The sequence below is a fragment of the Eucyclogobius newberryi genome, unplaced genomic scaffold (genome assembly GCF_026437365.1).
Source record: "Eucyclogobius newberryi isolate DKJ021-1_F unplaced genomic scaffold, fEucNew1.0.hap1 SCAF_20, whole genome shotgun sequence".
In the NCBI taxonomy this organism is placed as follows: Eukaryota; Metazoa; Chordata; class Actinopteri; order Gobiiformes; family Gobiidae; genus Eucyclogobius; species Eucyclogobius newberryi.
This window is the reverse complement of record NW_027315835.1, coordinates 5533527-5549871: the sequence shown is the minus strand read 5'-3', so window position 1 is coordinate 5549871 and position 16345 is coordinate 5533527. Positions and strand designations below refer to the sequence as shown.

Here is a 16345-nt window from a genome sequence, read left to right as displayed (position 1 = left end):
AACATGAAAAATCATGTGTTTTTTACATTTATTCCATTCGTTAACATTTATTTAACAGGGTAAAAAAATATGTAAAAAAAAAATAACAACAATAATTTAAAAAACATAGATTGCACTAAATAAATATAAAATATTAAATAAAACATCACTGGACCATCTTAAACATCTGCTGCTAAATACCGATACATGAAAAATCCCATGTTTTTACATTTATTTTATTCGTTAACATTTATTTAACAGGGTAAAATAAAAATGACAAATAATTTAAAAAACATAGACGCAATTGCACTGAATAAACACAGAAAATAAAACAAAACATCACTGCACCATCTCAAAAATATAATATTTTTTAATGTATTTTATTCATTAACCTTTATTTAACCAGGTTAAAAAGTTTTTAACAATTTTTATTTTTTTTATTTTTTTTAGCTTTTTTTAAAACACATACGTCATTAAAAAAAAAATAGATGCAATTGCACTAAATAAATATATAAAATAAAACATCACTGGACCATCTTAAACATCTGCTGCTAAATACTGACACATGACAAATCCCATGTTTTTACATTTATTTAACAGGATAAAAAAATATAATAATAAAAATAATATTTTTTTAAAAACATAGACATTGCACTAAATACATAAATAAAATAAAAAAAAAACATCATAGTATATTAAAGCAGGATTTAGAAGCGGAGACAATGTTCACAGACTTCAGAGAAACGCTCGATATCGATATTCGCGCTGATACATATCGCCCGCGCCTACAGAAAATGTGAGTGGACATGTTTGTGGACGGAGCAGACTCAGAGGCGGCGTCACATTCTTCTGAAGAGGGGCTTATGTGACCCCGACGTGGCCAAACACCTCCATAATCCTCCTCTGCATCCACGTAAAGAGCCTGAACGGGGCCCGGGCCCTTGGACACGTCCGGATCAGCAGTCACGACTCTGGACTGTTTATTACACGATGTTATGAAAGTGCAATATTTCAAAGTCATTCTGAAAGTTTTACACCTTATTTTATTTCATTTCATTTGTTTGTATAAATGGCATGAATAAATTGGAATGGCACGTTTATTTGTGAGTTAAAGTGCTTTGCAACAAGAAAATATGCGTTTAAATCAAATATAAAACATAAATAATCATTTCAAAAAGCCAATAATGCAAATAAAAACGTTTCAGTTGTATGGACGGAACTGTTTAGGCAGTTTAAACACACCAAAAAAAATGAAGAAAAATAAAGAAATGTTGACTTTGAATAAATTTATTTTTAATTTTTTTCTCCCATGTATTTTTATTTGGAACCAAAGAAAATTTTAGAAGTTTAGTTTTTATATAAAATATTTTAAAATTACCGCTTCTTTATTATTTTTTAAATTATTATTATTTTTCCCATCATTAAGAAAAACAAAACCAACAAAAATACATTAGATTTAAAATGTTATTGGTTGTTATTGCTCAATTTAAGCTATTTTTATTGAAACATATATTTTTTTTGAAAAGTGTTGTTTTTTATTCTTTTTTAAAAACATTATTGAACATTTTCAACTTTAATGAACTTTAATGAACGACACATCTTTCTTACTCCATAAGTCATTGTCCCCTCGTCCCAGGACAGAGGAGGGAGGGGCTGTGGTGAGGGGGGGGGCGTTTCCAGCCGGGGGTCGTGACCTTTGGGTGGCACTGATCTAACGTGATGGAGATTGGCCTCTTGTTACCGGAGGTTTAAAGCTGAGCCACGTCAACATGAATCCCCTCGACTGCACCAAGCAACTGAAGGATGAGCTCTTAACGTGTTCTTAACGTGACAAAACAAAGATCAGGAAATGTCACAATAAAAGACAAAAGGCCATAGATGATATAAATGCGTAACGCTGCATTCATGCGCTTTATTATATATATATACTTATTTTTTATACATTTATTTATTCATTTATTTATTCATCTATTTATTTTATTTATCTATTTATTTATTTATACATATGAATTACATATGACAGACATATGAATTAACATTTATTTTTTGAAATATAGAAACACAAAACAAAATAAACATGACCAGAGAGCAAGACTAATTAAAATTAACATTAACATTAACATTAACATTGAAATTAACATTAAAATTAGCATTAAAATTAACATTAAAATTAACATTAAAATTGAAATTAAAATAAAAAATGGCGCAATATGGCAAAAACATTAATAAAATCACGGCATCTTTTTTTTTATACAAACAAAAACAAATAGACATAATAGTACACAACACAAAATCGACTAAAAAAATCAGCTAAAATTGTTTTGAGAAATGGGACTTTTATTTGTGCCGTGATTATGTTTTTATTCATCATTAGTAAAAATGAACAAAAACATAATCACGGCAACATTTGGTCCAAAGTTTTATCAAATTTCTCCATTTTAAAATTTAGCTTGAATGTCATTTTTTTCCATTTGCCTGATGTCTGTTCCTGTCGGTCCAGCCCTTGATCGTCGGTGACGTTTGTGTCGTCCATTTCCTTGTGACGGCCTTTTTTCTGCCACTAAAAGTACGTTCCAAAGGTGGATCCACTCACTGTGTCCATGACAGGAATTTTGAGCCCAAAATGTAATCAGATTTCGTCTAAAAATAAACATAATTTGAAAAACGACAACAATGACACTTAAACTCGTCAGTGCAGGTTTTTTGAGCTCATAATATCATCGTCGACCTTTTTGCTCGGCCGCGATCACGACATTGATCACAAATCCAATAATCGGCTCCCGCGCTCGTCCCGAGTGGATCATGGCGCCGCTTGATGAAGTCCCGACGCCCTTGTCGTCCGTCAGGCGGGATTTGGCGCAGGAACGCATGGGCCGGGGAGAAAAGAGCAGATGGGATGTCCCGAGAGACGGAGGGGGGCAGTTTGTTTTCACTTGTTTCACCAAACACGTTCACAATGTGGATGTTTTTCTTTCTTTCCTCCAACAAAAGAACGAGTGCTCTTACTCAGGGACGGAGCAGATTGAGCAAAAGTAATATTTCAATAGGTTTTAGGATATTTTAACGAGATTTAGACAGTGTTTTACAATTTATGGGACATGCACGGAGCCCCCTAGTGGCACGGGTAAGAAAAGAGTCTAGTTTGAGGCCTTGAATGACTATTTTGTTCCCAAATTGTAGAATCAGTGCCCACGATTCGTCCAGAATAAAGATCAAATCAAATCAAATTTATTTATAAAGCACAATTCATACAAACTGCAATTCAAAGTGCTTTACAGTGTTTAAAACACAATTTAAAATAATAAAATAAAACACAATGCAATTTATAAAAATGTAAAACGATGTACGTCAGAGTAAAATAAATAATAGAAATAATGTAGTATTTTAAAATATTAAAAACAAGGTAAAATTACGTCAGTCATAGGTGCGGCTAAACAAAACAGTTTTTAGTTTGGATTTAAACACAGCCGGGGGCGGGGCCTGTCTCACGACTTTGGGGAGGCTATTCCAGACCTTTGACCCATAGACCTGGAACACAGGTTCTCCGTGTCTGGTCCTGACTCTGGCACCAGCAGGAGGCCGGTCCATGTTTAGTCCTGACTCTGGCACCAGCAGGAGGCCGGTCCCTGTTTAGTCCTGACTCTGGCACCAACAGGAGGCCGGTCCATGTTTAGTCCTGACTCTGGCACCAGCAGGAGGCCGGTCCATGTTTAGTCCTGACTCTGGCACCAGCAGGAGGCCGGTCCATGTTTAGTCCTGACTCTGGCACCAGCAGGAGGCCGGTCCCTGTTTAGTCCTGACTCTGGCACCAGCAGGAGGCCGGTCCATGTTTAGTCCTGACTCTGGCACCAGCAGGAGGCCGGTTCATGTTTAGTCCTGACTCTGGCACCAGCAGGAGGCCGGTCCCTGAGGCCCCCAGAGTCCGAGGTGGTTCATATGACACACACAAGTCTGAGATGTATTTTGGTGCTGGGCCATGGAGAGACAATATAAAGGTCTTAACATTAGTGTTTCTTGCACTGCTCCTTCAGATATGAGCACGTTTTTCTCATTTTTGTGTTTGTAAAAGCGGAAACCAAGGATATTTTTGTCGACTCGTCAAACAAATATTTCTGTTGGACATGGAGACTTTTTAATACATTATCAACCAAATTAACGTTGAAATATCACTGACTGAAGGCTTAATAGATAATAGAGAATATTTATGACTAAAGTAGAAAAAGCTTCAGTTGTAGTCATCTGGACTCAGTTTGAAAAAATAGACGTTTCGACTCTCATCCAAGAGTCATTGTCAATAACAGAATTTAGGTCGAGAACTCCGATATTAATACTGTTCTGTGGTAAGACCCACCCATTGGGAGGAGCCTTCCTGAAGTAGAAAGAGTTGTTTGTTTCAACAGAAACTCCCCCTTGTATCTACCGAGCTAGCCTATTCAGAATCTTAATGGGCTATTAGAATCCTCTTTGTCTTTGTGAGACCCTGGCTCAACCACCCTGAGTACCTGATTAGCATCTAAATGGCCTGGTCCTGGTCCTCTACCTTTCCAGGGGTTCAGTAACCCATTATAAATAACAGGAAGATTGAATCTTAGCCCTCCATTTCTGTTTAAAGAAGGTCTTTCTTTTTTAACAAAAATAGCTTCCTTGACTCCTCTTTCAAACCATCTTTTCTCCCTGCTTAAAACCTTCACCTCACCGTCTTCAAACGAGTGATTAGAGGCTTCAAGATGGAGATGCACGGCGCTCTGAGGTCCTGAACTAGTATTTCTTCTGTGCTGATAAAGCCTCTTGTGTAGAGGCTGTTTCGTCTCACCTATGTAACGTTCTTTACAGCTTTCTTCACTGCATTGGATCGAATAAACTACATTGCTCTGTTTTTGAGTCGGCAACTTGTCCTTAGGGTGAACCAGTTTTTGTCTTAAAGTGTTTCCTGGTTTAAAATAAACAGGGACTTCGTGTTGTCTAAAAATTCTCTGCAGTTTTTCCGACAGGCCAGACACATAAGGGATAGAAACACCCTTCCTTCTCTGTTCAGTTTCCCTTTTGTCCTGCTTCTTGGTTCTCTTCACTCTGTTGAGAGCCCAAGCGGGGTAACCACAGGCTGAGAGGGCATTTCGGACATGTTTTTCCTCTTTCTTCTTGCCCTCTGAGCTGGTGGGCACACCTTGAGCTCTGTGTTGTAAGGTTCTGATCACTCCCAGCTTGTGCTGTAGTGGGTGGTTGGAACCAAAGAGCAGATACTGGTCCGTGTGTGTAGGTTTCCTATATACTTCTATTTGGAGTTTCCCGTCCTCTCCTCTGATCGTGGAACAATCAAGAAAGGCCAAGCGATTCTCCTTAGCGTCTTCTCTTGTAAACCTAATATGTGGGTCCACAGCATTGATGTGATCAGAGAAGGTTTCCAGCTCTTGTTTCTTGATTGTTACAAAAGTATCATCGACATAGCGGAGCCACAGTTGCCAGTTGCAGCAGTGAGGATCAGACTGCAGGAAGACACCACCCTACAGGAAAGGACCAAACTGACACCTGAACACATATGTAAACTGTTGGACATCTGTCTGAACACCACTTACTTTCAATTCCGGGGACAATTTTACAGACAGATTCATGGCTGTGCCATGGGCTCGCCCGTCTCTCCCATAGTGGCCAACCTGTACATGGAGCACTTTGAGAAGAAGGCACTGTCCTCATTCTCAGGCATAGCTCCAAAACTGTGGCTCCGCTATGTCGATGATACTTTTGTAACAATCAAGAAACAAGAGCTGGAAACCTTCTCTGATCACATCAATGCTGTGGACCCACATATCAGGTTTACAAGAGAAGACGCTAAGGAGAATCGCTTGGCCTTTCTTGATTGTTCCACGATCAGAGGAGAGGACGGGAAACTCCAAATAGAAGTATATAGGAAACCTACACACACGGACCAGTATCTGCTCTTTGGTTCCAACCACCCACTACAGCACAAGCTGGGAGTGATCAGAACCTTACAACACAGAGCTCAAGGTGTGCCCACCAGCTCAGAGGGCAAGAAGAAAGAGGAAAAACATGTCCGAAATGCCCTCTCAGCCTGTGGTTACCCCGCTTGGGCTCTCAACAGAGTGAAGAGAACCAAGAAGCAGGACAAAAGGGAAACTGAACAGAGAAGGAAGGGTGTTTCTATCCCTTATGTGTCTGGCCTGTCGGAAAAACTGCAGAGAATTTTTAGACAACACGAAGTCCCTGTTTATTTTAAACCAGGAAACACTTTAAGACAAAAACTGGTTCACCCTAAGGACAAGTTGCCGACTCAAAAACAGAGCAATGTAGTTTATTCGATCCAATGCAGTGAAGAAAGCTGTAAAGAACGTTACATAGGTGAGACGAAACAGCCTCTACACAAGAGGCTTTATCAGCACAGAAGAAATACTAGTTCAGGACCTCAGAGTGCCGTGCATCTCCATCTTGAAGCCTCTAATCACTCGTTTGAAGACGGTGAGGTGAAGGTTTTAAGCAGGGAGAAAAGATGGTTTGAAAGAGGAGTCAAGGAAGCTATTTTTGTTAAAAAAGAAAGACCTTCTTTAAACAGAAATGGAGGGCTTAGGTTTCATCTTCCTGTTATTTATAATGGGATTCCGAACCCCTGGAAAGGTAATGGACATTCAGATGCTAATCAGGTACTCAGGGTGGTTGAGCCAGGGTCTCACAAAGACAAAGAGGGTTCTAATAGCCCATTAAGATTCTGAATAGGCTAGCTCGGTAGATACAAGGGGGAGTTTCTGTTGAAACAAACAACTCTTTCTACTTCAGGAAGGCTCCTCCCAATGGGCGGGTCTTACCACAGAACAGTATTAATATCGGAGTTCTCGATCTAAATTCTGTTATTGACAATGACTCTTGGATGAGAGTCGAAACGTCTATTTTTTCAAACTGAGTCCAGATGACTACAACTGAAGCTTTTTCTACTATGGAACACGCCTGGACGAATGAGGGATTACACCGACATATTTATGACTAAAGTCTATTATTGGTGAACATTTGGGAGACCTTTAGGTGGACCTTTTTAAGAACCTTTGGGTGGAACTGTGTTTGATCCTTTAGGTGTAACTATGTCTGGACCTTTGTCTGGACCATTGGGTGGAATTTGGGTGGAACTTTGGGTGGACCTTTGAGTGGACCTATGTATGGACATTTAAGTAGACCTTTGAGTGGACCTTTGTGCAGACTCGTGTGACCGTCTGAGTGGACCTTTGTGCAGACTCGTGTGACCGTCTGAGTGGACCTTTGTGCAGACTCGTGTGTGACCGTCTGAGTGGACCTTTGTGCAGACTCGTGTGACCGTCTGAGTGGACCTTTGTGCAGACTCGTGTGACCGTCTGAGTGGACCTTTGTGCAGACTCGTGTGTGACCGTCTGAGTGGACCTTTGTGCAGACTCGTGTGTGACCGTCTGTGTGGACCTTTGTGCAGACTCGTGTGTGACCGTCTGAGTGGACCTTTGTGCAGACTCGTGTGTGACCGTCTGAGTGGACCTTTGTGCAGACTCGTGTGTGACCGTCTGAGTGGACCTTTGTGCAGACTCGTGTGTGACCGTCTGAGTGGACCTTTGTGCAGACTCGTGTGTGACCGTCTGAGTGGACCTTTGTGCAGACTCGTGTGTGACCGTCTGTGTGGGCCGTACACGTCTTTGTTGTGTCACACGGTGTCTGTATTGATCAGCAGCAGAGGGGGCGGAGCTCGGGCCGTGAGTCACTTTGCTCCGAGTCACCGCAGTTACGGCGGCGACACAGTCCTGTTGTCATGGTGAGTCAGAGCGAGTCAGCACGGGACAGATGATCTTTGATATTCTGATGAAAGCGATCATTTCTATGAATATGCTGTTCAAGAAGTTCACGTCCTTTAAACTGACAACGATCGCGTCTTTGGCATTTTTGAAGACGTTGAACTTTGTGCCAGTTTTTGTTTCATGTGGAATGGCCCAGTTTTTACAGAGATATGAACAATAAACTAAACTGACTCTAGAGATTTTAGAATGTCGTGATGTCATGCGAACACAACATTTGAGTAGTTTAGGGTCACTCATTTTGAATTTAAAACACATGTTGAATATTGTGTTTCGCTGTACTACCTTCTGTTGTTGTTTTCTTCTGTTGTCCTGGGCTTTTCAACTACATTTTTCAGATGGGGCACCACCACTTTTTCACAGAAATTCCCAACACTAAATACAAAAAGCTTCAACTTGCCAATCCAGCGCTGAACCAAAAATAAACTAAGGCAGCACTAAAACCAGAACTCTGATGTTGGAAACACCGCCTTGTTTTTATGCTCCGGAGAAAGAGACTGGGACACATTCGATCATTTAGGGTCTCAATGTAAGAAACATTTACGTTAAATTGCACGTGTTTTGTGTCTGTTGTGTATAGATAAGAGTTAAACATTCAAACCCAGGTCTAAAGTAGGATTAAACCAGGAAACGAGAGGAAAATATTTGGCCGAATCAGGGGTCTCATTTATAAAACTTTACACGGAATTTTTACTAACTTCCACAAACTTTCTAATTTCTCGTCTTCTTTTTGGGCCCATCGTCTTTGGACTTGGACCACTCATTTCTACGTAAAGTTGTCATTTTGTAGACATAACGTATCATTTTTCCTGTCTGTTCGCGACCCCCAGAACGTTTTGGCGGCCCCAATCTGGGCCGCAGGCCTTAAGTTGAATCGGCCTGACGCGGGTTTTAAAACATCAGGGGCATAAACTGGTTAATTTGAACAGAACAAATCTATTTAGCCTAGTAAAAACGTTATCCCGGCCGCTTCCTGTGTCGAAGACAATAAACGACCTCTTCGTATTAGCATTTACCGTGACGTTTTGAGGAACACTATATCGTCCTTCGTAAATTTTTGTGGCGCAGAGGAAGAAGAAGAGGCTCAGAAACACTCGCCAACGAATCACCGGAACAAATAAACGAAATATACTGCCGCGTCATAACTCTACAGCCTTCTTTTCTTCTTTGCCGAGATCAGCGATTTCTAAGGACAACCTCGTCGTCATCTTTACTTCTCGTCCTCTTCTTCCTCTTCCTCCGCCGGCGTTTGGCGCTTACGATGGGGTCAAACGGAATGAAAAGCGCTCGCGATTGATCAATTGAATTCGGCGACAGCACCGGGAACACGCGCCAGGATTAAGTAGAGTATTACGGGCGAGATGAGTGGAAGCGCGGCGTTCCGTTTTTTTCCGGGTTTCGTTTTGTAGCCGGCGCGTCGACCGATCGATACGAGCCGCGCGCATGATTTGTAAAGGCGATGTGGGCGGGGGGGAAGCGGCGGGGGGAGGGGGAAGGCATAATCGCGGTGAATTCCGAGAGGCAGATTTGTACTGGAGCTCAGCCCGGGGCGGAGGAGACTGTAATGTTCCCGGGACAGCTTTACGACGGGCGGGAAATGGACGGGGAAATATGTCTCCTGTTGGTGATGTCGGCGAGGGCCATTGTAGTTCGGGTTTAGTTCACGAGAAAGGACGTAAAAGCACCAATCAGAGCGAATGGACAGTGCATGTGTATTATATTAGTGCGATTGTGTGTCCAGTGTGCATCTATTTATGTCACGTGACCTTTTATTTATTTATTTTCAATATAAAAAAAATACAACAACAAAAATAAACACAAAACAAACTGACCTATGTAAAGAAAAAATTGTAAGAATAATAATTTAGATATTGATAATAATAATGATAATGATAATAATAATAAAGAAAAAATAGAAGCGACCTTTTATTTATTTATTTTTTAAACATACAGCAACACAAATGTACACAAAACAAACTTATCTATGTAAAGAAAAATATGTAATAATAGTAATAGTTTAAATAAGAATAAAAATAAATAAATAAAATACAAGTGATTTTTTTATCTATGATTTTAAAGAATATGTGTTACATCTTTTCTAACATATACATATTTATTCATAACATATACATATTTATTCATTTCAGTAACTGTCTTTCGTGGCCTTTAATACAAGTAAAGAATTCTGTATAACATTATTTCACGACTGCGCCCCAAGAAAATACTAGAAATTATTTTGTTGTTTTAGTCGTTTTTTTTTACTTTTGGCAAAATAAAAGTACATTCGTCTTATGTTATACTTGTTATAATTGTTTTTGAACCGCTGCTGGGAGAGTATTTCATTTTACTTTAAACATTATTTTGGAAACTGGAAAGGTCTTTACATTTCATAAGATTTGATTTCACAAATTCTGGATTCAAAATGTCCAACTTTATTCATCAGGCTCGTTTCTGTAATAAAACTATAACTGACTAAGGTTTTAAAAGTAAAACCAACAGTAAATTAAATGATAAATAATGCGTCACGACTAAGCAAATCCTTTGTTTTGTACAGAATATTATATTAAATTATCAGTTCTGTTCAGTTTAATGATGAACAAAGCAAGATTTTATTGTTCTGCCTCAATTTTCTGATTTCTGAAATAAATAAAACTTAGAAAAGGTAAATTTGGTAAATATTTAGAGGACAAAACGGCCTGTTCTTAATTGTGGATTATTATTTTAAAGATTTGCGCTTGAATTAGTAGGAATTGAAGAGTCTGAATGAATACGTTGACTTGAATAATAATAATAATTGAATAAAAGTAAGTACTTCCTGTGTAACTCTTGCTTGTTTGTGACATACTTTTGTGTGAATCTATTTCCTTTTTTCTATTGGTGTTTTATGCATTTTATGAAGAGAAAAACATAACTTGGCTGTTCTTCTAAAAAACACAAAATTATTTCTCGTTTAAAATATCTTCACAACTCACTATGCAATTTGTTATTTTAATTATCCTTGTCTTGACAATTCTCTATAAATATTCCTCATAGATAAAAACAAAAAACAAAAAAACAACAACTTTCTGTTATTGTTGTGTTGTTTTTTGTTGATAAAAATTAAACAAAAAATAACATTAATCAATGTGCGTCAATACAAATAATCGCTATAGAAAAAACAAAGCAAATATTAAGCGCAATTTGTCAAAGTGCTTTACAGAACAGGAAAATGAGCATTAAAATTAAAATAGCGGGAACAAAGTCAAATAATTTTACAATCTGCAGTGTCTGAAATGTCGAGCTTTTTTGTTGTGAATACGAGTTTAAAGATCGTGTTTTAAATTGTTAATGATGGAAAGAAGCCTGCAATTAAATAGATATATTAATTAAAACATTGTTACAAAATTCACTATAAAAGAGAAGAGTGCAAATAAAACTATTCCAGTCTCTAATGTTCATAACGCGGCTGTTTTAAGTCCAAAAAACATGTTTCAAATTCAGCCAAATGTTTAAATTACTCTTGGAAATGCACACAAAACATACACATAATAAAGTCGATATGCTTTATTTCAATGGAAGTTGTAAAAGTAAGGAATTATGTTGCGTTTTTGAGTTTGAAATGCTGTGAAGATGAGCTTTGGGGCCCCTCAAGTGCCTTTGGGGGCCACCGCGTTAGCCGTTTAGTCGATTCATCGGTCGACAGTTCAACATTCATATTCGTCAATTGATTATTTTATGTCGATAACGAGGATTATTCTGTGACAGCAGCAAAAAGTGAGACGACGTGGAGAGAGTTCGCTGAAGATTTTGGCTTTATAAATGAAACATGCAGTGTTTTTTAGCACTTTTCTGTTTACCGTATTTTCTGGACTATAAGTTGCACCTTTTTTCATAGTTTTGGCCGCGGTGCGACTTATACTTATATTTATATTTATACTTATACCGCATTTCATACTTCAGTGCGACTCATACCGTATTTTCTGGACTATAAGTCGCACCAGAGTATAAGTCGCACCAGCCAAAAAATGCATAATAGAGAAGAAAAAAACATATATAAGTCGCACTGGAGTATAAGTCGCACCAGCCAAAAAATGCATAATAGAGAAGAAAAAACATATATAAGTCGCACTGGAGTATGAAATGCGATTGCAAGTGTGAAAATAACAAATAATATCACATATAAGTCGCTCCGGAGTATAAGTATATGAGTATAAATATAAGTATAAGCCGTACCCCGGCCAAAACTATGAAAAAAGGTGCGACATATAGTCCGGAAAATACAGTAAATTGTTGTTTTTTGTCTGAATTCCTGTGCAATTTTTGTCTTTTGAATGCTGAAAAATGAAAAAAATCGTGAAAAATGTACTTCCAGAACCTATAAATGGTTGAGTTGAGCTCCATGGCAACTGTATTTCCACAAATTGTAGAATACTGTTTTTTTTTCCTCTGGCGAAACCACTGAAAACGAAAATCAATGGCAACAGTTTGTTTTTCCCGCTTTATTTCGTGCGACGATTGTTGCAGTTGGCGTTGACGTCTTTTCTTCCCACAAATCCTCGCACGCCCGAACAGACCGAACATCCCGGCGTCAAACGAACCCGGGATCGAATCGATAAGCAAACGGGGAAATTGTTCTGTTGAGAATAAAAAAAGAAATTCACTGTTTCGTTTTTTTTCTCCCCCCCTCGCTCAGTTGGCGCCGGAGACTCTAATGCGCCCGATGTTCCTTCCCGCGCCTTCCATTACAATACGGGGGCCACCGCTTGTATACATCTGCAAGCGACCGCGATCCATCTGCTTCCGTAGGGCGTCTCGGGGATCATGATGGCGGCGGCGAGAGGGCTAATGTTTTGCCAGAGGACATTAGGTGTGATGGGAGGCAGAGGCTAAAGCGGAGCGGCTCAGACCCCCGCCACGACGAGACAAGACGAGGGGGACGCCGGCGGAATATCAAGTGCCAGGGTCCGCGGCGCGAGCGGGAGAACACAGGAGAGGGTTAAAGACGGGGCTGATGGGAGCGTCGTGAACACGCCGCTCCGTGACCTGAACATGCTTTAGAATCCGCTCTGTTTTTTTATGCTTTGTCTCGTTTCGTTTATGCAAAATTGTAAGTTTTTTTCCCGAGGCTTTTAACCCTGTTCTCGCATTGTTCCTCGTCACAAACTCGGCTGGAGTCACATTGAGCCACATTCGCGCTAGTTTGATGGATCCTGGTGAGAAAAACACTCTCCCCTCCGAGCGTCAGAAAACACTCCGTTCTGAATCTCCTCCATAACTGACGTTTTCTCCATCTTCTGCTGGTTTTTTAACTCCACAAATCATCTCCAGACTCGTGTGACCGCGTGCTGGGACCAGGAAGTGAGAGGCTAGCTTGAAATGTGTTCGAATGCTTGTTTTAAACTGTGTGTCATTCCCACCGCGGTCAGTAGATGGTGCCAAAACTCATGAAGCAGAAATCAAAATGCTATTTTTTTTCAGTTCTAAAACATGAGATGCCAAACTAAATGTAATGTTTAAACGCTAATAACAATGCAAATTATGTACAATACTTGTTCTTTAAGGATTATTATTGTTAATGTGGTCAAAAACAACTGAATGGGCCGTCAAATTCTGTATGTTTGGGTTCATTCCCATTGAAACCAGTGGTAAAGGAGAGACTGGGCTGATCCTCCGCTGGTGTCGCCGTGGTTGTTTTGATTTGCTTGGGCCTTGCCGTGTCATTGGTCCAGCTCTTAAACTGGGCAGACTGATGCTAATGTGGTCACTAGTTCATGTGGGCCACTGGAACTCTGGGTGAAATGTTATGACGAGTGGAAAATTGCACGTAATAAACTCGATTTCAGATTTAGGTTTTGGGCCTTAAACTCCTGCCATGGACTTGATTGATGGATACCTTTGGAGCAGACGTTTGGACGACACAAACTGAACCAACGATTACAGACTGGGCCCATGTTCTGATTGGCCGTCGGGAAGCGGGAAAAACGACATTCGAACAACATTTCTCTGGGACAAAATTGGACTTTAATGTGACGCAATATTTTCCTGTTTTTACATGTTTTGTGCCTCTATTACCGGTTTAGTTTCTCTCTCTGTGTCGCGTTTTGGGTTTATGTCCTGTTGGTTTAAATGTTTAAAACTGGTGAAAAGAAATGAAAAGAATAAGCACAAGTGAGAAACACAACCCGACTTCTTCCACACCTTAGAAGAAGAAAGACTCGACACGGCCGTTTAATTACGTAACAATGTGTTGTACTGTATGAAGAGCTAAAGTAAAAGTATGTAATCTAAAAAAGACCAACATAAACCGTTAAAAAGTCTAAAAACAACAACAACCCACAGGCGGTGAACTCTCAAGCCCGGCGAGAATTCATCTGGTGCACAACTCGTCATTATTGTTACTGTAGAAAAAATGTGTTTATGTTTGTACGAGATTTTACACAGCGCTCGAACTTTTCCCTTAGACCTGTCAGTAATTACCAATACTGCGTTGACAATATTTTACAGTATTTATTGTGAGTAATTCTTCTGTGATTTTTACCATTACTACTACTGATTTTTACTACTACTACTACTGATTTTTTACTACTACTACTACTGCAGATTTTTACTACTACTACTACTGATTTTTACTACTACTACTACTGATTTTTACTACTACTGATTTTTACTACTACTACTACTGATTTTTACTACTACTACTACTGCAGATTTTTACCACTACTACTACTGATTTTTACTACTACTACTACTGATTTTTACTACTACTGATTTTTACTACTACTACTACTGATTTTTACTACTACTACTACTACTAGCACTAATATTGATTTTTACTACTACTACTACTGATTTTTACTACTACTACTACTGATTTTTACTACTACTACTACTACTGATTTTTACTACTACTACTACAACTGATTTTTACTACTACTACTACTACCACTACTATTGATTTTTACTACTACTAATACTGATTTTTACTACTACTACTACTACTACTACTACTACTACTACTACTACTACTACTACTACTACTACTACTGATTTTTACTACTACTACTACTATTGATTTTTACTACTACTATTACTGATTTTTACTACTACTACTGATTTTTACTACTACTGATTTTTACTACTACTACTGATTTTTACTACTACTACTACTAGCACTAATATTGATTTTTACTACTACTACTACTGATTTTTACTACTACTACTACTGATTTTTACTACTACTACTACTAGCACTAATATTGATTTTTACTACCACTACTACTGATTTTTACTACTACTACTACAACTGATTTTTACTACTACTACTACTGATTTTTACTACTACTGATTTTTACTACTACTACTACTGATTTTTACTACTACTACTACTAGCACTAATATTGATTTTTACTACTACTACTACTGATTTTTACTACTACTACTACAACTGATTTTTACTACTACTAATACTGATTTTTACTACTACTACTACTACTACTACTACTACTACTACTACTACTACTACTACTACTACTACTACTACTACTACTACTACTACTACTACTACTACTACTGATTTTTACTACTACTACTGCTATTGATTTTTACTACTACTACTACTGATTTTTACTACTACTACTACTACTACTACTACTACTACTACTACTACTACTACTACTACTACTACTACTACTACTACTACTACTACTACTATTGATATTTACTACTACTACTACTACAGATTTTTTCTTCTACTACTGACGATAAATACACAATAATGCAGTGTCCCAGTGTAGTGCAGTGTCACATTCATGGCATTAACACGATGCAGGCTCATTACTGCATCGGCGGCGGACTCGGGCGTACTTCCGCTCTCTGACCCCGTGTTTCTCTGACCGTGTGGCCCTTGGCTCCTCCCACAGACTCGGACGGCTCCGGTCACCATGGCGAGTCTCCGGGCAGCGTGGAGACCCTGCGGAAGCACCTGCGAGCCGACGCCTTCACCCAGCAGCAGCTCGAGGCCCTGGACCGGGTGTTCGAGCGGCCGCAGTATCCCGACGTGTTCCCGGCGTCCGAGCACGTCAAGCCGGAGCAGGTCAGACGACTGGTAAAGACGCAGCCACTTCTTTTATTTCATGTGCGTATGTCTGGGCAGGGGTCAAAGAATGTCCCGCCGATGGATTATTCGACCGTGCGTGTGACCCAGACTGGTATCGATGCAGGAAAAGTATGTGTTTATGTAGTAATTGTGAGTTTAATCTGCTTTTTTACGTATAAGTACCACAAAAAATTCAACATTTTCAGCTAATTTACGCCATACTTTCTCGTTTTCGCTGTCGTCCTGTTTAAAACCTTAGAATCTAAATAAAATCCTGCACATTTTGGTCGACTAAGACTCCACCGACTGATTAATCGACTAAACAAACTAAATACTAAAGACGTACAGCCCTAACAGCGAGCGCTAATTTTTGATTTCCCTCGTCGGACTTTACGACACTTTCTACAGTCAAATACAAAAGACATTAAAGTGACGTGTGACAGGTTTTTATGATTTTCTAATTTGGACTTTATTT

The 16345-nt window shown here is 39.1% G+C and overlaps 1 protein-coding gene across 4 annotated transcripts in view; it reads left to right on the top strand.

Moving 5' to 3' along the window:
- LOC140369229 (paired box protein Pax-2a-like) overlaps positions 1-16345 on the top strand; it is a 63870-nt gene that overhangs the window by 23128 nt on the left and 24397 nt on the right. For 2 of the 4 annotated variants that reach the window (XM_072456503.1, XM_072456505.1), the window contains exon 6: positions 15695-15867. In XM_072456503.1, the coding sequence (XP_072312604.1) occupies positions 15695-15867 (173 nt within the window). Of the gene's footprint in view, positions 1-15694; positions 15880-16345 lie in introns of all 4 variants that reach the window. The other 2 variants (XM_072456502.1, XM_072456504.1) reach the window with 1 other exon arrangement.